Raw genomic sequence first — 27,553 nt, 5'->3', positions numbered from 1 at the left:
TCAGGCACTCCAATATAGGATGCAGATGTCCCAAATGCTGTGCCAAATGCTCCCTCCTCTAGGATTTTTAGGCTAAATTTTCAGGGCAAAGATCAGAGGAAAACATAGACCCCATGAGTACTCAAAGGGCTTGGATACTGTGAGAAAAGATATTTTTCTTTTAATTAAGGGTCATGATGAAACAGAAATTTTTTTAGAAACTCCAATTTGGAATTCAGTGGATACATCAACTCACAAAGGCCCAAGTCACCTGGTCTTATTATGCCTGTCTTCATAAATAGTCTAAGACAGATGATGTATGCCTTCTCCGATGGGACTGGCATCTAAGCACCACGACCTGACAGCAGTTAAGCCCAGTCTCCAGGTCGAGAGTTCCTACTGAATTATGAGATTGAATTATAATATCTTTATGTTACTCCTAGACTGACTGATATGCTTCTTCATATTGCCCTGTTTCAATGAAATAACTACCTCTTGCACAGGCAGTTCAGTCATTTAGTTTTTAAAATCCTTCTCAGACCTTCATCTGCATGCTTTGTAAATTGGTCCGTCTGTATCTTGGCCCTGTGTCCTTCTACTCTGAAAGACTCAGAAAAAACAAAGCAGAAGAACTGAAACCCAAGGAATCTCTTGCTATAATTAACATCGAGTAGTCCTTTTAAAACTGCAGAGCTTAAAGAGTCCTCTCTTACTTCCTACTATGCCAGTGTTCCCTTCCTTTTTCCAAAGCACAACCCATCCTTCTTCCTAAATTTTTAGGAACAGCATAAAATAAGCATTTTGGTCACTTTGTTGTTATTTTCAAACATTTTCTTTTCTTACTATTAATTGAGGCTCCTGGAAATGGTGAACAGAACTACCTTAAATACTCCACTAATTGAAAAAGCAGCCACCTGCATGGCAGAGAGCTGTGAGATGGCTGCCAATGAAAAGGCAGGAGGAATTAAAGGGAGTCACCACTTGCCTGCCACCTCTGATATATTCTTTCATACATCACCATTAAGCAAGCACGGCTAACCTGGAACTCTCCGTCCCTGTCCTCTTCAAGCTGTTGGGATTGCGGATGAGTTTGTCCAACATGTTGACAATCTGCCCAAATTTAGGCCTGTCGCTTCTCTCCTTCTGCCAGCAGTCCAGCATCAGCTGGTGCAGTGCAATGGGGCAGTCCATCGGAGGGGGTAGCCGATAGCCTTCCTCAATGGCTTTAATCACCTATTGAAGACAACAGGATGCTATGTTAAGCTGCCAGGCAAGCTGTTGTTAGAGCTCACTCTCCTGACTGGCATGTTCTTCTCCATTCAGCTGCCAGAGAGCTTGAGCACCGGAACAGCTCCAAGTCCTTCCCAGAAACCAAAGCCGAACCTCAGTATTGCTGGCAACAGCAGAGGGAAGCCAGCTGTTGCTGCGAGGTGTTCTCATGGCAAGCAATTCCAATCTGAACTTCTCACGTGAAAACGTATAAACGTTCCAAAGTAGTTAGGACCCACTGATACCTACGACATGGCATCAGACCTTTGGCAATGGCCCTCGGACATCACAAGGTCCTGCCCTCTGCTCCTCTCCAATCTTCCTTTCAGTATCATCATCCCCAAAACACTCACAGCAACAGAGACTCTGATCTAGTGCTAAAGACCTCCCTCCAAAAGCAATTCATAGCTGTCTCCAGACGGAATTCCCTTTGCATTATTTGAAGCCTGTGTCTTCTTGCTCAGACTGTTGTGGGTCAACACCAGCGCCCACCTTCACAAGTCCATTTGGAAGACTATAACCTCAGAAACCAATTCGGTATCTCATTCTGGGTCTGTTTGCTGTTCATGGATGCCATTAAAGATGCAAGTAGATTTAATTTTAAGTAAGTGTTAGGAAAAACAGAAAACTAGAAGGAAATGACCCCCTTTTAGGGCATTAACATTTTAAAGGAGAACCTTCTGCAGCTAAGGAAATAAGTTATAATGGCAGACGGTAATTGCTTTATTGCCCAAGAACATCCAAAGTGGTCTTCTCACCTAATCAGACTTAAACAATGCTAGCTGCTAGAAGAACAAATAGTGGCTTCTGCTGTCTCAGAGACCGTATTAGATTATCCTGTGGTGGGTCTCTTGACTGCTAACAACTGGCCTTCAACAGAAAACTTCATTTGGACCCAGTTTCTGTGTTCCAGAGTGATGGCTGTCTTTTTAACCAGCATGTTGCTTCAGTTTAATGAACGAACATTTTGTGATTTATTAAGCCTTCTGATCCTTTTCCTCCCATGTATCTTGCCAGGATCTTGCTGTACTATATGATCTACTCCTTCTAAGAGAATTCTCTGTGCCATCTCACTGAACCCTATTCTACTTCTAGCAATTATGCAAGGTCAATTTGATATTCTGGCTTTCTTTTATGTTTCCAGGTACATGGTATTGACTCTGGACTTGATGAAAAGATTTTACATTGAATTGATGAGAATGCAAACAACACTGGACTGATGCCAGGGTAACTCAACTTGTTATAACCCCTCAAACATTAATAAGCTCCTTATCCACCGCCAGCCTGGGAGATGACTCATGGGTTAACAAAGCATATTTTCTCATTTTACTGCTGAGTATTTTGGGGGTGCTGAGGACTAAAACAAACAGAAAACTTGCAAAGTTTGACATATCTTCCCCAGTTACTTTCACTCCATTTACCATATGCCAGATGAATTCTACTCCTGTAATTCTTGAGTTACATTTCTTATTGATTCCTGTTCTACACAGAACCCAACACAAAGACAAATACACATGAATGATAGGTCAATTGGTGGGTTGTGGGTGAGAAATGGCTGCAAATGCTTTTACATGGATAAAACCAGAGAACTGAAAGTTTGCAACAAAATTGTTTTAATACATTATATAGTCAAAATTACAGGTCTGAAAAGAGGGCAGAAAAAAACTGTTATCTTCAGGTACTCTACTGTTGTGAACATTTGGCCATGACTCTCAAGTATAATAAAGGAAGGCTTACTATCAAGTAATAGGACATGCAAAGAGAGGCATTGCTTGCTCACTGCAGTTGCTGTTCCCTTGGAATATCTCTCACCTAATCCAAATGTGGCTACAAGAAACTACTTGAAGGTATCTGCATAGTGTAATCACACCACACAGTAGATGACACGCCGCTGTTCCTCTCTGTAGTCTTGTCCTATCTGTCATTACTTATCACTTAAGCTAGCCACTGTCATTCTTACCACCTGCTATGAATCTTCTTTCATAATTTTCAGCTAAGACAATGTCAACACTACCGTTCCTCTTAATCTGGCTAGTTAGAGAACAGAATTCTTTCTGCCTGTCTGGATACATAGCACATAAGCTTCTCTATTGCTTGGAGCATTCTGTTATCGACAAGGTGACTTGTGTCCTGTTTCTTAAGGGCACCTTTTTCTTCCCATAACTGTTAAGGCTTTGCATGTTTCAACAGAGAGGGCAGATGGTCAGGAACATGCCCCATCAGAAACTTTAAAAAGAAGACTCTCTACAATACCATTTTAACAGGTAAACCAAACATCCTCAGGTAATATTTTACCTCCTAAATGAAAAAATAAAAAATAGGAATGTTCAAAAAGTACAGGTAGCCATTTCATTTTTAATCTGATTTTTAATGCTTCCACAACTAACCAAAACATTTCCAAAACTACCTAAAACATATTCTAGGAAGACCCCTTGGTCTGGGACCTTTTCTTGTTTTGTTTTGTCTTTTCTTTTTCACTAGAGATGTTTGTAATTAAATTCTATGCCTCTAGAATCTTATTAGTGTCATTATTGAATGCTGTTCTGAAATTGCCAGCATCGGGATCCTCCTTGACGAAGTAGTCCAGATGGCACATTTAAAGGGAGGTGCATAATTTACAAAGGGTCATTTGGCATAGCTTTATTTTAGAGTTCTCAAGGGGCAGGCCCTAATTATAATTATGAAGGCTTTAAAATATTCACTAGTTTTTTTCCCCCCAGTAAACTCTTCATGTCACTATCATCATATGTGAAAATCATTTTATGACCTCTGCATTTTCTTTAAATGTAAAGTTTACTTTCATTTCAGGATGGTTTTGAAATCTCACCACATAAAAATACTTTCCTTTATTGTAACTTATCAATTGATGCATTTATCTATCTATGTATCTATATTCTACATTGTACCACATAGGTCACCCAATTTTGGTCCTTAAAGCTGATGATCATGGTTCGTCATAATAGTGACCTAGATTACTAGACAAGTTAGTATCAAGAACCTGGAGTTTAAGGTATCATTTTAAACCCAATACTCACTCTATCATATAGTAATAAGGAATATCTTTAACCTCAATATAGATACATATATTTCAGAACACATAGACTCACATCTTGATTGGACATATCCCAGTAAGGTCTTTCTCCATACGACATCACTTCCCACATAACGATTCCATAGCTCCATACATCACTGGCTGATGTGAATTTACGATAGGCAATTGCCTCTGGCGCGGTCCACCGGATAGGAATCTTGCCACCCTGTGAACATATGAGCCATAAGTTATTTGCTAAGTACATCACTGATGTGCCATTTTAGTTTCTGAATGTAGTTACTACTTGCTAAGCAGGGCAACAGCATTCCTGAGAAAGCTCTCAAAACAATAATAACAGACTGATTTAGTTTAACTAAAGTCTTCCAGGTTGAGACAGTTCTCATCATATGTTTTCTTTAGTCACAGGGAAGTGCTCAAGTAATCTGTCTAATTATTTTTCAAAAGCCTACCTATTATCTGAGCTCTGCTTAAGGCAATACTGTAGAAGAGAGAATCTCAGGTTTACAAAATACATGTTATCCATGGTATATCAAAGGATATGTGGCTGACATTTGTTTTGACTCTTTATTGGATTGTCTCACCCAGCAGCACAAAGGCAATGCTTAATTTTGCCTCAGAAATAAAAAACAATTGAAGATACATATGAAAATTTCTATCCCTCATAATGTTACCTACTTTTACATAGGATGAGAAACATCCTCAATGTAGCTTGAAGATAATATGCTAAATAGCCCCAGTGGAAGTAATAATACCAAAGAGCTACCATTGTCTCCAACTAGTGGTAGAAGTTTAGTTATTATTCAGTTAAAAAAAAAAAACAACTTGTGAAAATGGCAAGTCAACTAGTATCATCAAGAAAAATTTTAAAATGCTGCCTTTTTAAAATTGCAAATATCTCTAGTTTGTTTATCTTTGTGTGCAAGATGTTTTTAATCAAGTTTCAAATCCCCTAGTGTTCTATCAGGGTAAATTAATTCAACATGAATTCAGACCCTTGAGCTGTTCAAATAGCCATCATTTCAAAGTTTGCTTTATTAGATAGGGCTACTAAACAGGACAACAAATTGTGCTGGACATTGCTTTGATACACTGCAGCTTACTCTGAAAACCCAGTGTATTGCACTCATTTGTGACATACTGAAAGATACTTGTTATGCCCTCTGCCTTTCTTAAACCTTTGCCTAAGGTCTGATCTATGCAAATGTATCACTGTCAAATCCTCATGTAACTTTTACCTCTCCAACTAACGGGAAAAAACGAAAGGTCTTCTGCTCTCACATGGATGTACTCTTTTCTAAATGAATGGGCTTGGAATTGAAAAAAAAGGTATATATATATATATATATATATATAAGAATAAAAATTTTAGCCAAGGAAATTGAATATTAGGCCCCCAAACTAACAGACAAGAAAAACACTAACCAGCCAAACTAAAAAAATACAATGCTTGAGATTACAGATGCTGAAAAGGGTGAAAATAGCTGGTAACTGTCTGCTTCATGTTGATTTTAACAGTGTCAGCCTTAATAGCCAATAACTGTTTTATGATTCTCTGTTTATTCCATTAGTATTTTATATTCAGATCACCAGGCTAAGATAGCAATGCCATTAACTGTATACTGAAAACTCTTAACTGCGTCCTAATCCTTGCTTATCTGCTAGTAGTAAAAGGAAGGCCATTAGATACAGGGCAGTCTTGTATAGTGTAAATGTTTCCTAAATCCTGTATATACATTCTCAGATTCAGTAGCCAACCAACCAGAAACATTGCTTTGTCTTGTTTAGAATAAGGATTTTTTTTTTTTTTAGGAATCCAAAAGAGTCAAACAGAAAATCTCAAATGGACAGAAAGGAAAGATAGAAAGAAGGAAGAGAAAGCAAGGAAACAAGTAAGTAAACAAGCAAGAAAGATCAAGTGGAAAAATACAGTAAGTGAAGCTACCTCCAGATTTTCTCAGTAATTGATCATCTGTCATAAAAATTATCTTTGATACTTCTCATCTAGCTCAATTTCTAGACAGTTTCTTATTGTTCATTAGGCTTTGCCCAAAAATTTTGGAAGGGAAAATAATTAGTTTTTCTTGCAGTTTTTAGCTTTAGAAAATGGTTACCCATCTAGAGTCTGCTAAAAATTCTTCTTGGAAACATGAGGTTAAAATGGTTGCAGGGGTACAAAGAGGGTCTGAAGAATGAGGAAACTCAAAAAAATTAAAACGAGTCATAAAAGGCTTAAACATCAAGGTGAGAAGAGAACAAGCTGCATCAGAGTGAAGCCCAGAGGTCCGAGGTCATCCTTACCCTGGTGGTGTACGCTGCTTCCGGATCATCCTCAAGCACGCGTGACATGCCGAAATCAGACACTTTGCAGACTAAGTTGCTATTTACCAGGATGTTCCGGGCGGCCAGATCACGATGCACATAGCTCATGTCAGATAAGTACTTCATCCCGGACCCGATGCCACGAAGCATGCCCACCAGCTGAATGACTGTAAATCTACCATCATTCTTCTGCATAGGGAAGGGGTGAGACACAATCCCATTAGCATTAGGCCGAATTAATTACCACCAAACATTTATTACTTGGGTCTTTTTTGATATCTGTATCCGGCATGCAATGAAACTCTACATTATTTCCGGGCCTTTCTGACCAAAGTCACTAATTCACTGGTAGAGTGTACCCTAGGAGCTGGATTTCCTTCCTGTGATAGATGGAAATTAGCCAACTGTAATGAATCTAGGACTCAAACAGCTCCACGATGCAAGAATAAATCAAACGCTACCCTCACTGCCCATGGATTATTTAACAGCCTTAAAAATCTCATCATTCTCTATTTCTCTTCTTCCTCTTCCTTTAATCCATTAAAAACTTCCACTAGTACAACCAAACAGAATGTATACAAGGGGATCTGTAAGTTTCCTAAGTACTACAATTCTTGGGTTTAACATAAATTAGACACGTACCCTGAGGAATGCATCCAAAGAGCCATTCTCCATATATTCTGTTATGATCATTACTGGTTTACCTAGAGTTTTCAGAAAGAAAAACACAAACCCTTGATGAGCACCGCAGTTAATGAGATAAAAATGGGCTGTGCACAATTTTACTGCCAAGACACCTGTCTTGTGTGATCTAATTTAATTAAAACAAGCCAAGCTTATGCCTCAGCTGTGGGGAGCTAGGAATGAAATATTAAAAGGACAAGTAGGTTTAAATTCCATCTGGAAGGTTAACCCTTTGGGTGGCTTGTTGACAAAATCTTAAACTAAAGTGGCCCCTGGTATCCAGGGAGCATGTGAATGGATAATTGCTCTCTTGAGCAAAAGGGGAAAAGATAAATGGATAGGCAGTTCAAACATTAAAAAAGAAAAGTATAAACCTTTATGATAATTATTTTGTTCCCAGAAGAGACACTTGTGTGATGCTAAAGAAGTCACTGCACAGGGAAACTTTCTTCTTTATTTTGAGAAACTTGGGCTTGGGGACCTGTAGCTGTGTCAGACACTTCACTGTTCAGACACATCTAAAGCCCAAGCATGCAGCCTCTTTCAGGTTTACGATGCTGGACTCACATGACGGCTGTCTCCTTTCTCTTCCCTTTCCCTGTCTGTGAATAAGCTCTGTCCTGTTTACTTCCTTATTCTACCCCCGCCTCAAAAACGAACAACAAAAGAACAACGGTCACAGAAAAGGCTCAGGAAATTATTTCACCTAACACAGGAATTTAAATGCAGTTCTAGAACTTTCTTGCGCCCTTCCCCCCTATGTTAGCCAAGAAATCAAATGGATTGAAGTTCAGAGTGGGTGTGGGGCAGAGCAATGCTTTTGTTTCATTTTAGGTCTCTCTCTGAGGACTTGCAGAAGTAAGAAGGATTTCTCAGTTCCCGAGTCTGGCAGTGACCCCTGGTTTGATATCCTCTTCATTCTAAAGGGTTTTGTTGGTGGGCACAGAGGGGTGATCCTTCATTTCTTATTGGGAAAGGGTACAAGAGTAGAGTCTGTAAAAGATTCTCTTGGAGAAAATTAAAGCGTCAGTTGGCTACAAAAAGCTATTGGCATTTTTTCCCCCTGTACTCACTGATTGAATCTAAGACATTCAGTTAGGGGAAATAGGCTAGGATATTTCACTGCTGAAAAACACCCACAATTATTCTAAATAATGTATTTAACCAGGGACACTCAACCAGTATATCTGGAGTGGTAAAAAGAAAAATGACTTCCTTTTAGAGGCAAAAAAGTGAAAGAGCAGAAGTTTTTTATTTCAATGAAGTCCAGTTTATCAATTTGTTCTTTCGTTGTGTTTTTCCATCCTGTGTCTAAGAAATGTTTTCATAGGCAAACATTTTGGGTTACAAAATAATACTATAGAGATTCTTATTTTCAAGTGAAGAATGAAAGCTAGCAGAAAAAAGCAGGAATTTTGACACAGACCAAAGAATGACAAAATCTCTCCCAGTCTTTTCCTTGTACTGAAGGGGTGGTTCCAAGGTATCTTCCCAACCTCTGTCAACATAAATAGGAAGTTCCTGGTTCTCCAATTCACCTGCCCTCAGCATCTGTGACCACAGTCTTCAGACAGAATAAATGTGTCTAAATGAGTTTTAATTAACCTGTCTCAATCAAAAAATACTGTGTCACCTCATGAGCAAGGGTGACTCTTGGCCTTGCATTAACACCTACTTCCATTTCACCAGCTCCTCTATAGCTGCGGAAACAAGAGGAGAGGATCCCGAAGAGATGGAGTAATGGAGAGAATTTACAGTTCTCCTGTCAATTTAAAAAGTTACTCAAGTGACTGCTGGTAATGAATTCACACTCTTCCATTCCACCCTTTCAACCTCACACTTCCCTAGTCTGACTCTTGGCACCATCTTCACAATTTTTCTGCATTCCTTTTTCTCTTTATTAAAAGTACCCATTTGTCAGAGTCTTTATGAGTTCTACAAGAGAAATAAAGACGAATGTCTCCATAAGCAGACAGACCTATAAAATGGGCCTGAGCTGGGCTGGTGCATGGAGGAAGCTCCTTCTGCGAGACAGGCAGAGATGCAGTGGGGAGTGGAGACCCGGACAGCTTCTCTGGTGAAAATTCTAAATCATTTTAATTCAGTGACAACTGCATTATGCAAATGCATCCAGTCGTTTATAACAGTTACAGCTGTAATAGCTACGGGTTTTAGAGGCGCGGTGGGACTTTAATACAAAGATCCCCTGTTTCTTTTTTCTTCTGCAAAGGTGCTATGAAAATCACTGTCTGCAGCAGCAGAAACACCCTGAGCTGAACAGAGGCTCCTTTTTAGAAAATGGACCTGCAGAAGTATTTAACCGGAATGTTATCTTTTAATTAAAGCAGTGAAGGGTCCTGGGCAGCCCCGAAGGCCACAGGCAACAGAAAAATATCCTGTCTGTAAAACTAATCTTAAAAAGCAAATAGAGCTATTCTATGCTAATTATAGCCCTCACCTCAGGCGGAAATTATATATCCTTAGCACCAAGCTTCCTTTTTTGAGGGACGGGGAAAGATGTACATATTAAGACATAATAACATCATGGAACACTAAGAAGTTGTGTTTGCAATTTGCCATTGTGCTAAATGCTCTACTTATTTTATTTCACGTTCCCAAATCTTGCAAGACAAGTTTTTTTTTTTTTTCTTTTTACCTCCACTTTACCAATGAGGCAACAGAAATAGAAAGATTGAACATCTCTTCCAAGGCTCTTGTTTCACTAGCAGTAGAGCTAGTATGCAAGTCACGCGTCCATGGTTCCCAAAGTGGGATCCTGGACCTGCTGTGTTGGTGGCTTTACCTGTGGTGAGCTTTTTGGGGTTGCAAACTCAGGAGCCCTACCCCACCTGCTGAGTCAAATCTCTGGGGGCAGACTGCAGTAAACTGCTTTGCAGAATCTTCCTGAAGATTCCTCGGTATGTTTAAATGTGAGGACCTCCAAACGAATGCATGCCTTGTCTCACATGTTAGTAAACTCCTCATTTCCTCTTCCTAAAGATTATGTACCTTCTGTCCTACTCTCACTCTGCCCCAGATTAAATGTCTCAGCTTTGCTGTTTAACCTGCCCGCTGCCTGCTTCAACCCCAGAAGCAGCCACGCTGATTGAGGTTGCCTTCTACAGACACTTTGGTTCAAGTAGGAGAAGTCACAGCTTACAGGGTCGGTGATTGCAGTAAGCCGGGGAGGTGCTGGGAGCTCCTGGAATCAATGCCCCTTAAACAGTCACCGCTTCGGCTGCACTGTCTATGTGGCACTTTATACCTTGGCGTTACCTAGCCTTACAGATGTAGTCAGGGTTTGTTTCACAAAATGCATCTGTTGAGCTGTGCCGTATTTTAACTGAAGCGTGGTTCACAGGCTCAGCGAATGCTAATGGACTAAAAAAGGAAGGTTCAACCAGGTGTTACTGTAAATAGGTGCTGAACTGCAACGGCCATAAATCAGGAAGGGCAGACAAGCAAATCCCCCAATATAATAAGGATTCCCAAGATTCATTCCCTGCATCTGGAGAGAAACATCCAGCGCAAGGTGCGGTGAAGTTCTGCTGTATTTTAAATGAAAAGTACTTAAAATTTATTTTGTTTACCATCTGCTTATGCCTACCCTGTGACAATCAGTTTGGCCCAGCAAAGATTTGAAAGATGGTATGGCATACCAAAAATCTGCAATATTAATTTCCCTAAAATCGCACACAAGCTGCCTCATAGATAGAGTATCAGCCAAAACCAGAGACCCATTGAGAGCTGACTACAAGATTAATGACTTGTCCTGCACCGATTTCCTCTTATTAGCAATCAGTGGGTCTGTTCCATCTGTCATTTCCCTTGGAAAGAAAATGTGTGTTTAATTTCCCAGTAACTTCTAACTTGGCTTTGTAAAAAGAGTGACCTACGTACATTTGGTGACGACACCTTCCAAGTGAATTATGTTCGGGTGGTCAAACTGTCCCATGATGCTGGCCTCACTGAGGAAGTCTCTCCTCTGTTTGTCTGTATAACCCGCTTTCAGAGTCTTGATGGCCACACAGATCTCTCTCTTGCCAGGCACTTTGAGACGCCCACTGCACACTTCGCCAAATTCACCTTTGGGAGAGCAAAAAGAATCTATGATGATGGATTGAAACGCATTCAGGATGAAAGAGTAATAGCTAACACTTGTTGAGTGCACATCACATGCCAGGCACCATGCTGGTGCTTTACAAAGATCACTGCATTGTGCTCTTCCCCAAACCCTTCCCCAAACCTTGCTATCATTAGCTCCATTTCATCAGAGAAATCTGAGGCTTCATGGAGAGCCTGCCCAAAGCCTTATAGTCAGTAAGACGTTGAGTATTGATAGCACACACTTTTTTATTGAGTTTCTTAAGAATAAAGTCAACATTGGCACCGAAGTTCTTTAAAATACACAACATTTTATTCCTCAAATAAGAAAAATCTCATGTACACAGATAGTTGTGCCTATAGACATACTAGCAATCTAATGATATATATTTATAAAACCCACATAAATAATTTTAATATCTACCAAGAAAACAGATGATCGACACTTACCAACACCTATGACTTTTTCAATCTTAATACAGGATGCATCGATTTCTTTGGCGAATTCTCGAACTGCTTGGTTGGGATCTTCATATGTAAAGGGATCCACATAAGTTCTAACACCTGAGTAATGAACATGTGATAGGTTGACTGAACATTTCTCAGGAATCACTAATACACTTCAGTAGTATGGGTCTAAAAATACTTAGCACAAGAGAAGCTGGGTTAACTGTATGGTCCTTGACATGCAAAGATGTATAAATTATTACTCTGGTTTGCTTTTGTGGGTAAAGTAAGAATTGTTAGCTACTTAAGAGGCCGTAGCTCTACTGACTTCCCAGAATGTCTTCATACCTCAAGGACAAGATCTTAAAAAAAAGAAAAAAAAAAAAACCTAACTAGTGTAGGAGAAGAGATTCTCTAAAAGGAAATTGGGAATGTGTTAGCAGAATAGTCTAGATCAATTGCTTTGATCTTTTTGTCCTTGAAACTAGGTCCTACCCAGCAACTTTGGCTATCTTCCTGTAGGAAAAATTATACAAACTTTCTTTGCTTGTAGGCTCTGTCTACATGGTGTCATATTTTGCCCAATATCTGAAACAATGAAACACGTGACTGAGAATTAGCCAACTTAGGTTAAGCTTAGGTTAATATAGAAAAGGGGTAATACAAGATAGTTGACTTGAGATATAGTCTCTGTACTGCATCTCTGTTTTTACATTCTTTTGGAAAGAAGTTACCCTAAGCAAAGATATTGAAGTTCACCTGGAAGCTTCAGGCAGAGATAATCATTATAGCCTAATGAAATGAATTGGAATACCAGGAAGTGCAATTCAGCCTAACCTCATACCCACTTAAAAACTAAACATTTGAACCAAGAGGTGGAAGTTATTACTGGGAGGTTTCTACTGGAATTTACATTTCTCCTCATTGGAGCTCCTGGAGTATTGGGAGCCCTGAGAGCGCGGAGCACCAGTTGGCCCAATCCCTTCGATTATTTACGCCTGTCAGTCTTGTCCTCGTCTCTGCACCTGCCATTATGAATAATCCACTTAAATTGTTTTTTTCAAGTTGCTTATTTTTCATGGATCATTTTTATTTTTAAACTTATATTCCATTTGAACACTTAAAAGTATTGTTTTAGGAAGAAAACTGGGTGAACAAATGGAAAGTTGTTAAACATCTTATATCCTTCATCACTTTTTATGATTTTGCTAGAAAATCTCCTTGGAGATTTTTCTTTTTCTTCCTGGTTTCCCCATTTTAGTTCCCTGTGCTAAGATGTGTGACACTGACTGCATGAGGCTATTTAAATGTAAATAAGTTGTAAGCAAATTAATATAAAATCCCCTTCCTCATTCTCACATGCTACATTTCAATTATTCAATAGCATATGTGGCAACCGGCTAATGCATTAGACAGTGCAGCTATAGAAGAGTGGGTCAAGTCATAGAGAGCAGTGCTCTTGGATGATCACCAACCTTTTTCGCTGCTTTGCTTAACTCATGCTGGAGCCACTTCTTTGGATTTAGCTTTGACCCCAGTTAGAACACCAAATTAACTAAATCCCACTAGGAAATTATTGACAGTCACAGCTTCTATACCACATGCTGCAATTCTTTGACGAGTAGCAATTCCTGTTCTTTTCTTTGCTTCCCTTCAAATTTTTAGCTTATATGAGAAAAATTATCTTGCCCTGCCCCTCCCCTTACCAGAATGAGCCAGCTAGACCAACACTTTTTCAGTAAAAAAGGAGAATCTAATGGCATTTTTTCCCACCTTACCTCTATCTGCAATCTTAAATAATCCTAAATCACTTATTGTCATGTGATACCATGGAAATCCATGGTTTGGATGAAGGAGACATAATTTAATACCAATAGCCACATGGATAGGATGTAAACACTTCTCAACTACAAAACATGAGACAATCCTCTACAAAGAAAATTATTTTAAATTTATTTACATACCTTGATTTAAATGTTTCTCTTCATCTGCTTCTTGTTTTGCTTTACTGTATTTACTCCGTCTATTAAAAAAAGTTTATAAAAGTAAAATTATTTCCCTCCAAAATAAAAGCTATAACACAAGCCAAAAGATAGTTTTTTGCTACTGCAAGAAAAATGAGGTAAATATGCTACGCACATTTCATTGACAAGAAAACTAAGGGTTCTCAGAGCTGAAATGACAGGGTTAATAACTTGTCACCTGGGTATTAGGTCTTGTTTCAAGCTCATGCTGTTAAGAGTCCAGAGAGTCTGCCCTTAACTACAGTTTTAAATATAAAGCAAATATTCTATAAAATAATTATAATTTCAAATTCCCAAAAGAGATTTTTATCTCATTGGAGGAAAGATTATTGGCTATAATATTTATATATTACAAATCACATGTTTAGTATCTGACGGGACAAGGTAAGTTCTATTTCTATAACCACAATATCTATTCTCACCAACTTACTGTAGTATCATATGCAACATTTTTTCAAAAGATTCATTGATTGATTTGATAGGCAGAGAGGGAGTGAGATGGAGAAAGAGAGAAATCGTTCATATGCTGGTTCACTCCTCAGATAAACTCAACAACTGGGGCTCGGCCAGGCTGAAGCCTGGAACCAGAAACTCTATCCTGGCCTCCCACATGGGTGGTAGGGATCCAGTATTTGCAACATCTTCTGTTGCCTTCCCAGGAGCATTAGCTAGAAACTGAATCAAAAGTGGATAGCTGGGACTTAAACCAGCATGCTGATACAGAATACCAGCATCAAAAGTGGTAGTTTAACCTGAATTTTTTTTAAAAATCATATATTTATTTGACAGGAAGAAAGAAGGAATGCCATCTGATAGTACACTCCCCAAATGCCAATAGGAACAGGGCTGGACCAGGGCAGCGGAAGGCAAATACCAGATTCAAAATCTAGGTCTCCCATGTGGGTTGCAAAGACCCAGTCACTTGAGACATCACCACTGTGATCCACAGTACATATTAGCAAGAAGATGGAATCAGGAGCTGGGAACCGAATCCAGGCATGCTGATGTGGGATGTGGGTGTCTTAACCACTAGGCTAAACATGTACCCTTAATGATACTTTTAAAACAATAGTCTCTGCTTCTTGGTTTCAACACTGCATACAAATTCCTAAATTATTAGTGAAAGTCTAAAAGTTCAATGTTTACTTTGTACTGGATTATATTCCTTAAGTTTATAGAAAACTAACAAGAGTAAATGATAAGATTTCATTTGCTTTGCCTAATTCTCCTTCAATAACATGATGTATGTTCTCAAAGTTGGCATTCTGCCACTATGTCCTTTTGGAATGAGATATAGTTTGTTTAGAATAAAAAGTTTTGGGAATTAGAAATCTCATTTGAAACTCCAATCAGGGAGATGCAGGGGCCTTCAAAAAGTTCATGGGATTTGCATATTATCTTTTAATTCTATTTTTCCAACAACTTTTTCAAGTACCCTCACATACCTAATAATGTATCACTTACAAGAACTAGAAAATCAAGTCTTATGAGTCAAAAATATTAAATATATGTAAATCTTGAATCATGGCCGGTGCCACGGCTCACCAGGCTAATCCTCCGCCTGTGGCACCGGCACCCTGGTTCTAGTCCCGGTTGGGGCGCCGGATTCTGTCCCGGTTGCTCCTCTTCCATTCCAGCTCTTTGCAGCGGCCCAGGAGTGCAGTGGAGGATGGCCCAGGTCCTTGGGCCCTGCACCCGCATGGGAGACCAGGAGGAAGCACCTGGCTCCTGGCTTTGGATCAGCACAGCACCGGCCGTGGCGGCCATTTTGGGAGTAAACCAACGGAAGGAAGACCTTTCTCTCTGTCTCTCTCTCTCTCTTTCTCTCACTGTCTAACTCTGCCTGTCAAAACAAAAAAAAAACCTCTTGAATCATGAGAATATATATCAACTCAGATAACTGAAAAAAACAATTCAGCTCTCTAAAGTTTGGAAAGTTGAAACCCAACTTCCAAAATGTAAAATGTAAAATTTACATGGGAATTTGTAATCATCTTGTGTTTTCTTAGTGCTTCAGAGACGAGGTAAGTCAAGATTCTCGCAGGTGAGGACACGGACACTGTGAGTTGAGGAACGTGTTCTTGAGGCACAGAATGACTGGGCTGCATGATCTGGTCAGAATCTACACCCTGAACTCCTGAACTCTGAACACATAGAAAGTCAGGAAGATCATGTAAGAGAGGGAATGAGAGAGACCTAAAGGAGCCAGGCAGGCAGTGGCAGTCCAAGCACGATCACAAGTACATCAGGGAGCAAGGCGATGACAGGCATGTGTGCCACCAGAGAGGCAGCCCAAGGAGCATCACATGCGCAGAAGCTTCCCTCCCACGTTGCTCTTCGAATTGCAGGAACCAGCTCACCAGCCAGACCCACAGAGCCTACAGATGTTCCTCTGCACGGATAATTCCCTTGCAAATAATAATACTTTGCACTTTTACACTGCATTTAACTTTTCAAAGTGTTCTCATCACATGTATTATCTCCTCCCCCAGCTGTTTGCAAAGCAGGAACCAGCTTAGCAAAACAGAGACCACAGTTACTACAGTCAACTGCAAAGTGCATATTTCCATCCCAAATAATAGCTTACAATTTCCTTTGTGTTTAACTTTTCAAAGGGCCTTCAAAGGGTCTATTATTTAATTGCATCTTCAAGACAACCTTATGAAAGCAAAGCAATCCAGTGGACAGACACACATTCAGTTCCACTATACAGATCAGAACAGAAAGCTGGGGAGAGGGTAGATGAATCACCCATGCCCCTTTTGTGCAAGAACAGGATTTTCTATGTATCCTGATCCAGCCCAAGACTTCACAGTGCCTCTCCTAGTAGAGACGTGGTTACCTAAGGGCATCTATCTTGTGGGAGTTAGTTATAAATAATACTACATTGTATATCAGGAGTTCTACTTAAGTTGGATTCAACTGCTCTTGAAATCCATTACTTAGACATTTAAATACCCTGAAACCAAACAACTTCTTGTGAAAGAGTCTCAAACTCTTTCCCTTCACCATCTCCTTTCCACTCTTTCAAAGAAAACATAAAAGTAGTTCAAAAGTTTATGGAAAAAGAGCAATCAAAGATAAATTTGGTGCAAAAAATTTGAAATCTCATAACACATTTTCTATGAACTCTTTGAAGACCTCTTGTATGCTAAACCTTATATGGAGTACATTAAAGTTATTTTTGCAAAAATACAAGAAAAAAGGGAAAGAAGGGGGGGTTGAGGGAAGGATGGGGAGGAATGGAAATATTATTTTCTTAGAACTATACCTACGAAATACATAAAATCTGTTCTCTTTATATTAATAATTTTTTTAAATGATAGGTCAGGAACTACTAAAACAACATTATTGTAATTCAGGAAAATACCATGGCTGGAGCCTAAGTGTCCTGCCTGCCTGGAGATTTGTCTTACCAGGGTTCTTAAAATCACTATTTAAAACCACGAATATATCTTTTAAAGCACTTAGATATTGAATACTGATTTGAATTTCTTTCCTTTAAGAAGGGAGAAAAATTTCATAAAGCAAGAAAGCTTTGGTACCCACTTTAAATTGTCAGTGTGTTTGTTCAAAACCTGGTTTATACCACACAGACAAGTGGCTGAAGCTCTCTGTTTTACATCAAGCTCATTCATCAAGCATGCACAAAGCCAGAGGAAATGTAAAATGGCAGGGTCGTTAATTCTAAGACTGACACGCCCATCCCTTCCTCAGCCTTCTAAACATAGAAGGAGGAATTAAGTCCACAAGGAAGGTGCATTTTTAAAGACACTACTTAGAGTGTATTTGGAGGGGAGGATCCTGGGAGTACAGGGAATGCTGAAAAAGAAACACAGGGATTACTGTTCAGAGGCTAATTATAGCCCATGAACTCTTTCATAATACCTTGAAAGCAAAAATGCCTGTGTCCCCTTCTACCTTTGTCACCTGATGACCCTTTCTGTTTGGTTCAGGGGAGGATAATGTGGCCTGTTATTGTCTCAAGAAAGAAAGCCCATTGAAGCTTGCTGTTGGGTCAGCCAGCCGGGAGGAACCACAGGGCCTGAGTGCTAAGTCTTAATTGACATCCCAGAAAGATCACCTCAACAGCAGAGGAAACCTTTGTTGAAGTGTTTCTAATTACGAGGACATGGACAAGCTGATTAGAAAAGTGAAGAAGAGGAGTGGCTTGTTAATGAATGCTGCAGAAGTTAACACGGAACCTCTCAGCTGCAGGTTTGGAAAGGGCCAACTGGACAGGTAAAACATTGAAAGCGTGAGCCCCCCACGGTCACAGGAGGGCAATCAGGGTATTCACTGACGCTGTGGATGAACGGCATGAGTTCTTCCAACACATGTGTTGTTCTTGGAATCTTGGCTATTCAATAAAACAAACAAAACAGAGCCATGGGAGCGAGGTAGGGACGTAGACTAAACCCTGCTTTTATTAAAATGCTAACGTGCCCTGTCAAGTGGACAGATTTGACTGATGTGGTTCACTGTTCCAAAATTAATTAGTAAAAGGTAAGTAATCCATTCAGCTAAAGTGCAGATTAAAGAAGATAAAGCAAAGCAATACTGAGGTGGCTCCAGGAGGGCTGTCTCCAGCGCTTATCACCCATGAAGATTCATAGAAGCCATCCTTCTGTTTCCCCTTCCTTAAGTTGTCATTGTTCTCGCACCGAATGATGTCTAAATGTTCTTCATGAGCAGCATTTTGAAATGGCTGGAATTGAACCATACAATTGCACACCAGTTGTTTAGAAAAGTTATCAAGGTCCCATCTGTCCTCTAATTGTGTGAATTTGCATGACTTCATCAGGCCCCATTTAGGCTCACATTTAAGTGTATTCATTCTTATATGATCATAATATTCCAAGAAAGAAAATTAGGGCACAAGGGAAGACAGACACAGGCTGAGTTTCTAATGTTTCAGCATTACACAAAAGCCAAAAATCTTAACCTTCAATAAGCAGACAAAACTACCCAGCACAACTCTGATGTTATATTGTGGCTAGACCTGCACATTCATTGATAAACTACAGATCTCATTTACACACTAGGAGACAACATTTTGGTTTGATAGAACTGCCAATGTCAGCTTTTTATACAGGTCAAGGTTTTCAGTGAAGACGACATTAAAGCTACCCATGCCACCGTTAAGTCAGGAGAGCTGGATTCCTATCCTGGTCAGGCAACTAACTTATTGTATGACCTTGGTTTAACTTCTTCAGGCCTCAAGGACCTAGAGTGCTTGTGGTTTTTGTGTGTGTCAGAGAGAGAGAGAGAGAGAGAGAGAGAGAGAATTTTGCCATAGCCTTTTGATTTTTTTCTTGAAATCAATTTACTCTTTTTTCTTTAGTCAGGTAGCAGATACACTCTATAACCTTAAAATAAATGGAAACTCAGTATCACTGGCAATCATTAGAAGGTCAATATTAAAAGCAGTATCTGACCAGTTATCAATCAATACTTCCCCTGATCACCCGAGGACTCATCTTGTCTTCTAGTCCTTTCTCATATTTGAACACTAAAATACGATTTGGGAAAAACATATTGGTCTAAAATAATCTGAATTAATATTAGTTTGGAATGTTTTTGGAGGTAACTTGATGAAATCACAAATACAAAAGGGAAAGGGTGCTAGAGAAATTTAACACCAATTCAACCATTAGTCCTAGAGGTTATGTCCTTACAATCCCATTTTATGATGTCATTGTTAACAGTCCTTTTAAATCTCACTTTAAAAAGCAATTTAAAAAAATGGTTACACTGTGAAGATCACAAATAACATACAAGTGTAATCAATAGGGAAATGGTGTTTGTCTGCTAATAAAATGTATCTCTGCAGTAGGATTGGGATAAAATTTCTAGGTACAACATCACATAGAATACAAGAAGTGTCGTATCTTAAAAGAATTAAGAAAGCACTAGACAACAAGTCCATCTGGGTGCTCTGGAAAGCTGACAGAGTCCTAAAATTATAACTTGAGTGACGAGGAATATAAAGTCCAAATTGTGATGTCATATTGCACAGTATGGTGACAAGAGATAACAATGATGTACTGCATATTTTTCTAAAATAAATCTAGAAGAAAGGACTTTTAATGTTTCACAAAAGGAAATGATAAATGAGTAGATAGGTATGTTTGCCTTGATTTGAACATTACACAATATTCAATGCATCAGAAAATCACATGGTACTGCATAATATGCAAATTTTATGTCTGTTAAAATTTTTTTAATGTAAGTTAATTTACTTCACATAAGGTGGCTCAAAAACAGCAATATACCAACATACTTTGTACATCTCATGTTATATACATAAATAAATTACATAAAATTAGCAGTCTGTCTCTTTAAATGTTTACAGATTTAAGTTGTCCAAAAGAAAAAAAGTAGATCTCAAGGAAAAACATTGGAGATCATTCTGCGTGCTTTAAGTTTACATTCCTCAGTATAAAGTGAATGCAATGAAATAAATGAAACAGTTGCCATTAGAAAACAAAATCTAGCAAGATACCAACTATAAATCTGAAGCTATTTCCTTTCTTAAAGGACAAATTAATACCAAACGGATGCTCTTTTTGAGGTTATTAGAAGGATTGACATTTTCCCAGTATGTGAGTTTTTTGTCCATCTGTTTTGTGAAAACAAAAAAAAAACAAAAATAAAACCTTGCCCGCTACCAACAGGCACCCTACAAGGAGATCAGATCTGGCTCTAGTATCCTTTCTGGCATCAGCAGCTGCACCATCAAAGGACCTGACTCAAATCTTACAGGATAGGGAGTTCAGTCTGTTGCCTTTTCATTCTGCTAGCTGAAGTCTGGTAAGATTATTTCGGGGGTACCATTTACTTCCTTTCACTTATACTCTCCTTGAAAGCCGGGGCCAGAGTTTTGCCAGTACATCCTGTCTTCTCTCTGCCACCTGTTCATATCCCATTTAAACATTTTTAGTTCAAGATAAGAGCAGACAACCTGCATGGGGAAAAGAATTGGCTGAGCGTGCATCAGCCGCTGCAAGCCTGTCAGCTACCTGGCTCCAGGCAGCCCTTCCCATGACAGCTTTATGGCTGACACTAAAGAAGAATCAATATGAGGGCAAGGGGTTGACATTTCATTTTCTAAAAAGTGATCCATTGAGGACCAATCACCAAGCAGTGTTTATCAGCCTTGGGAAGTGACATTTTTTTTAATGGGGGAGAAGGGACAAGAATCATCGCTGGGGAACTCGACAGGCTCAATTCTCTGGGGTGGGGACTCATAATTGGAAATCCGATGTGTTCTGCTATCAATCCTGCCTTATATAATAAAGTGATCAATACAAGCAGAAAAGGAATTAAGTCATCAAGTTTGAGGATGCTATGTTCTATAGCTACAGCTTTTAATAATCTTGTCTCGCCACATTACAGTTTCATGTATTTTCTCTTTCTTTTCATCAAAGTCAATGTTTTAAGCAGAACATCTGAAAGAAACTTGTGAGGCAACTTGATTCTAATTACCTTGGTTTGACTATCGTATGTGGAGCTACTTAAAATGAAAAAAGAAATGAAAATGAACAAAACATTTAAAGTAAATCTGTAGCAAAGCTAGCCTACAACTGGAAAATGTTTCCAATGCAACAAACACATGTATCAAAGAGCTGCTCAAGGCAAAGATAAAACCCACTTTCTGCAAAGAAACATTCTCTCATATGGTTCTGAGAGTCACATATGGTGCTGGCCTCTGGTCAAGTGGTTTTGTTTTGTTTTGTTTTTGAGGTCAAGGTAAGTTTTTTTCTATTTTTACACTTTTATTTATTTTATTTTGTATTTTCTGATAACAAAGATTGTTCAAACATACTGCAAAAATTTCAAGCACAGAAATATGTAATACTGAAAGCAAATGCCTATGTAGTTTCTGCACACTCCCTCCTCCTGTCTCCTGTACCCCACTATCACATGGCTATATACTAATATACAGAGATCCTCATATGTTTACATGCATGGCCCATGCACATACTCAAAATGAAGACAATGGACAAGGAAGAGGCCCATCATGATTGACTACAAAAATCAAATGCCATGAAAGGAAAGAACACTGAAGACTCAAAATTCTTCTCAGGTCAAGCTGAAGTCCTGAAGGCTGAGATATACTTGTACACAAATACATTGAGCGTATCAGCATCTTTACGAGTGAATATTGTAGCCAGAGGGGTGAGCATTTATTGTGGATTTAATTTCTCTGAGATGGATCTTCCTGTTCTAATCAAGCACACCTAGTTACAGACTTTGCATCAAAAAAAAATGAACACAATGACAAATATAGATGCCTACATGGGATGAGGAGTTGTCCCATTATGTGTTATTATTGCAGTTAACATAATTGGTTTCTATAAAGCAGTACATTTTGGAGATTGAGGATGGAGGCATGATATTAAGAAATGTATGTGATACAGGGACTATTCAGGAAAACTAGGATGTATGGTCATCAAACTAATTATAATGTACATCAAATTGAAATAAGATAACATAGGGAAAACACTTCAGGACATTGGAATAGGCAAGGATGTTTTTGGATCAAACCCCAAAACAAAGGAAATAAAAACAAAAATAAGCTAATGAAATTTCATCAAGCTAAAGAGCTTTTGCACAGCCAAGGAAACAAATCATAGAATGAAGAGACCGCCTACAAAATGGGAGAAAATATTTGCAATTTCTACATACAAACTAGAGGTTCACATCCAGAATGTATAAAGAATTCAAACATCTCAATAGCAAAAACACAATCTGATTTAAAAATATTCAATAGATCTAGACAGACACTTCTCAAAGGAAGACCAGCAAATGGCCATCAGCTCTAATCATCAGATAACTGCAAATCAAAACCACAATGAAATATCACCTCACTCCCTATACGACTGGCTATTAAAAAAAAAAAAAGATATCAAGTGTTGTCAAGAAAAAGGAGAAAGGACAACTCTTTGCACACTGCTGGTGGGACTGTAAATTAGAGCAATCATTGGGGAAAACATTATGGAGGTTCCTAAATAAACTGAAAGAACTACCATATAATTCAGTAAATCCCACTTCTGAATATATATCTAAGGGAAATAAAATTCACTTGTGAATGAGACATCTGTGGGGTCAGCTTTGTGGTACTATGGGTAAAACCACCACTTGGGACATCAGCATCCCATATGGGCACCTGTGCCAGTCTTGGCTGCTCCACTTCCAATACAGCTCCCTATTAATGGCCTGGCAAAAGCAGCAGAAGATGGCCTAAGCATTTGAGACCTGCTCATGTGGGAGACTCATATGTAGTTGCAGGCTCCTGGATCTGGTCTGGCTGAATCCTGGCCATTATGGCCATCTGGAGAGTGAAATAGGGGATGGAAGATTTCTCCCTCTCTCTCTCCCTCTATTTCTCTCTCTTTCTCTGTGGGTAATTCTGACTTTCAAATAAATAAATCTTTAATAAAAGAGGTACCTGCATTTCTATGGTTATTGCAGCACTGTTCACAATAGCCAGGAAATGGAAGCAGCTTAAGTGTTCATTAACTAATGAATGGATAAAGAAAATGTGGTATGTATACATAATAGAATATTACTCTGCCATAAAAAGGATGAAATATTGTCATTTGTAAAAACTTGGATGGAACTGGAGATCATCATGTTAAATGAGAAAAAGCACAGAAAGACAAATACCACATGATCTCTTTTGTATGTAGAGACTAAGAAGAAAACATGGGTGATCTTACAGAAGTTAAAAAAGTTAAAAATGTAAGTGTGGTTACCAGAGTCTGGGGAGGGAACTGGGATGAGGAAAGGGGGATTGACAGGTACAGGGTATAACTACACAAGAGTAAGAAGTTCTGGAGTTCTACTGCATACTAGGGTAGAGAAAATAATTTATTTTACTATACATTTCTCTAAAAAACCTGGAATATAGAATTTTTAAATGTTTTCACTATAATGAAATGTTAAGTGCCTGAAAGGATACGTATTTTTACCCTGATTAGACATTATCTAATGTATAATGCGATGAAGCATCACATTGTACCCTACAAATGCTTACACTGTTTATATCCATTTTTTTTAAATAGTTATGTTTTAAAAACTGAAGTAGGGGCAGCATGGTTGCATAGTGGGTAAAGTAGTTGCCTGTGGTGCCAGTTCGAGTCCCGGATGCTTCATTCCTGATCCAGCTCCCTGCTAATGTGCCTGGGAAGGCAGCCCAAGAAGGCCCAAGTGCTTGAGCCTCTGCACACATGTAGGAGACCCAGAAGAAGCTTCTGGTTCTTGGCTCCAGTGTGGCCCAGCTCCAGCTGTTGTGGCCATTTGGGGAGTGAACCAGTAGATGGAAGACCTCTTTGTCTCCTCCGACTTTCTCTCCCTCTCTCTTCTCTTTCTGTAATTGTACTTGTCAAATAAATAAATCTTTAAACAACAACAACAACAGTGAAGTAAAGGCATGGTGGCTTGCTCATGCCCATGCAAATGGCTAAATGTGCTGTTCTCACATTCATGAATTCATCAGCAGACAGAGAAGGACAATGCAACAGACAGACTGAGAGCCAAGCATGTGTACTGGGGGACCAGTAGTAGGTCTGTCTACCACAATGGCAATATCATGAACCTGGACAACAACTGAATTTTTCTTCATGTCATTTTCATCTTCTAAAACATGAACAACTTTATATTTAGGAGGATCACTTTAACATTCCCCAGGTTCTGCTTTTTTTTCACCAAAAAACCCACACTGTGAAACAACTGAGGGTATATGGACGTGGAGTTCAGAGAAAGGGCGGATCCTTACACATAAGGGACAAAATAGCCTAGGGGTCCATATCAATGACAATTCCCTTTTATAAAACCTTCTTTTATTTATTTGAAAGGCTGGGCAACAGGACGTAGTGAATAGGTGGAAGGACTTAATTCTTAACAAAAAGGAAAACTGATTCAAAAGAATATGCCACCATACCATTGTTATTTCTCCTTCTTTTTTAGATTTTGCTTTTCATATATCAAGTTAATCTGTATATTGTAATCTGATATTTTAGATTCATTTTCAAAAGCAGTCCCAAATCTAGCATGTGCTCAATGAATATTCTCTAGAAATGCTAATCGCTTTTCCTGAGAGAAGACTGAGCCGGGGACCCATTTCTTTGCTTTAGTTATCAGTATTGTTAACCAGTATCATGTTGAAGCACCTACTGAATGCTTAATTATCTACTTGGACTATTGATGTTCTCTTGTCAATAGACTGTGGAGACAAATAACGATTATCCCTATGTGATAAAAGAGAAATGAAGACTAAAAGAAATTAAGTAATGTGGCTGGTAGATGCCAGAGCTCAAGTTTAGGACCAAGGTTTTATACAATGGCTTTTCTTGCCTTTGGCAGTAAGTCCAGGCTTAGAGAGGGAAAAATATAGTGCTGCGCAGCCTAAATTATCTAGATGGTGTCCACCGGCTTGTTTTTCAACTTGGTTTTCTGGAATTTCTTAGGTCTTCCCCTTACTTTCCACCTGAGCACAGTCTGCAGCTCCAATAGGAATACTGAAGATTACAGCAACAAGGAGGGAATCTGGGATGCAAATGCAAAGTTTATGATGCTAATCTAAAGCCTCTGCTTTGTGCACAGAAGGAAAAAAAGACTTCCTCATAAAAACCAGGAAGGTGAGATATGCAGTGCTTACCTCCTGCTGATGACAAAAGCTGCAATGAGGATGACCACCAGCACCACACTGCCTGAGACAGAGACCAGAAGGACTGTGGAGTTGGCCCCATCGCCGATGATCCGGGAAGGCACTAGGAATGACAGTTACACAAGGGTCACCTTTGAGAAGGTCTGAGGAGTAGAGCTTCTGACTGGGGCACAATTTTCAACTTTCTAAAGCCTCCTGGCTCAGTATTCATGCAACAGCATTTTCCAAGACAACCTTTATGCACGAGGAGCTTAGATCAGGACACTCACTAAATCCTATGGTAAACACAATTCATTGCTTTTTCTTCTTTCCTTTTTATCTCCACCTTAACTCTTACACAATGATCAGATGTATTGCTTAGTGAGAAAGGCACTTGAAGATTTCAGAAATAACAAATAGTTACCAAAACTCTGCCCACCTCAAAAGCTCTTCCTCCTTGTAGCCTTGCTGGAAAGTCAAAGGAGATGTCACTCCTCTTCAGATAATTCTACTTTTTCTTCTACTATGCTTTGTTCTTACTGTATTTAATAATGTGCAAATAAATTACTCTCTAGAATTGATGTTGAAAATTGTGGCTCACAATCTCCTTATCAAGTAGGCCAAATTTTGGATTATTAAGGAGATAGAGATATCATATGCCAAGTGCTTATTCATGTGTAGGTCTCTCTATAAACATTTTTAGTCAATCAACCAGTTGATCCAATTCACAGTGCTGAAAGATTTGCTATGTTTGTCCATTAAAAAAATAAGACAGATCAGACACTTTCATGTAAAATTCTTTTCTCTAAATAGAAAGGTTTTCTAAGTTATGAACATTCCCTATCTTATTTTAAGCAATGCTCATTGCAACAAAATGTTTTCCTAACCAGAAATCTACATCTCCTTAGAGTTTGCCATAATGGGATTCAGTCTATAATATTTTACAACACATCAGATTGAGTAGGTCTGGGTGGTCCTTCTCACCTGTGTTGGTCGTCACCTCCAAGGGCTCACTGAAGTCTCCATAGCCAGCTGCTGTCCTGGCTCTCACATGGAAAACATAGGAAGTGAGAGGGTTCAGGCCTTTGATATCCGTGTTCCTGGCAGCTGTCCGAACTATACGATAGCTTCGCTCATTTTGATCCTATATTACAAGAAGACAGAATTGGTGAAGTTGGCAAGATTAACCCTCTGCTTACTCTAGGCACAGTATTAACAGGGCCAAACCATCTATCTACTTAGGAGTTGGACATGAAGATTGATAAACCCTTTAATCCTTATATTCTCTTGAATGTTATAAATACATGGCTGCTTTTCTTAGGTGTTGAAAGAAATGTAGAGTTCAGGCATGATTGCAGCTGACACTGACCATACCGAGACCTTTACTCACAATATTTTTTGAAAGGAACATTAAATGATGGTTGGTGGCTTTTCAAACTCCACACCCAGCAATTTCAAAGAAATAACTCTAAGAAGGTCCCTTGCCTTTTTCTATTTTTCTGTCTAGAAGGTGTTAGAAAGCATTGTAATCTGTTTGCAATGAAAAGAAAAAAAAGTCTGTCCCTTTCTTGCTTTTAATAAGCAAGCAAATAAGTGGTGCTCTTTAAAAGTGAAAGAGAAGACGATTGTTCATTTTCTAGACAACCTTGAATGCAAATAGCTCTCTTCAGAATTCTGTCCTTTAAGAAAGACAAGTTATTTGTAAAAATAATGCCTTTCTATAAGTTTAAGAGGCTGAAGAATGTAATCTTCTTTCCCTGATTTTCTATTAAAAGTCATCAAAACCCACACCTTCATTCTGAATAGCAGTGATCTACTTAAATAGATCACAATTTCAACTGCTACAAGTCACTCTCCCTGATAGGTTTACAGATTAGAACTTATTAGCTATCTTCGTTTCCATTAGTAGAAAGAGAAAATACACTGTTATCAGAATACAATATACTTTTTCTATTTTCTAAGATGGCCAAAAATAATAAACTTCATAATCAGATTTGACTGAGAAGCAAAATGCATTTGGTT

General features: G+C 38.9%; 1 protein-coding gene across 2 annotated transcripts in view; it reads right to left on the bottom strand.

The window, feature by feature from the left end:
- The window catches only part of EPHA4 (EPH receptor A4), a 157,856-nt gene that overhangs the window by 11,199 nt on the left and 119,104 nt on the right, over positions 1-27,553 (bottom strand). For both annotated transcript variants that reach the window (XM_002712496.6, XM_008259229.5), the window contains exons 7-15: positions 26,516-26,675; positions 25,544-25,655; positions 13,819-13,877; positions 11,858-11,971; positions 11,204-11,389; positions 7,262-7,323; positions 6,599-6,808; positions 4,356-4,505; positions 1,019-1,212 (exon numbers count right to left, since the gene is read on the bottom strand). In XM_002712496.6, the coding sequence (XP_002712542.1) occupies positions 1,019-1,212; positions 4,356-4,505; positions 6,599-6,808; positions 7,262-7,323; positions 11,204-11,389; positions 11,858-11,971; positions 13,819-13,877; positions 25,544-25,655; positions 26,516-26,675 (1,247 nt within the window). The remainder of the gene's footprint in view (positions 1-1,018; positions 1,213-4,355; positions 4,506-6,598; positions 6,809-7,261; positions 7,324-11,203; positions 11,390-11,857; positions 11,972-13,818; positions 13,878-25,543; positions 25,656-26,515; positions 26,676-27,553) is intronic.

The sequence above is a fragment of the Oryctolagus cuniculus genome, chromosome 3 (assembly GCF_051225735.1).
Source record: "Oryctolagus cuniculus isolate XC-2025 breed Fujian yellow rabbit chromosome 3, ASM5122573v1, whole genome shotgun sequence".
NCBI lineage: Eukaryota > Metazoa > Chordata > Mammalia > Lagomorpha > Leporidae > Oryctolagus > Oryctolagus cuniculus.
Note: the sequence above shows the minus strand (reverse complement) of the source record. Positions and strands in the feature narration are given on the sequence as shown.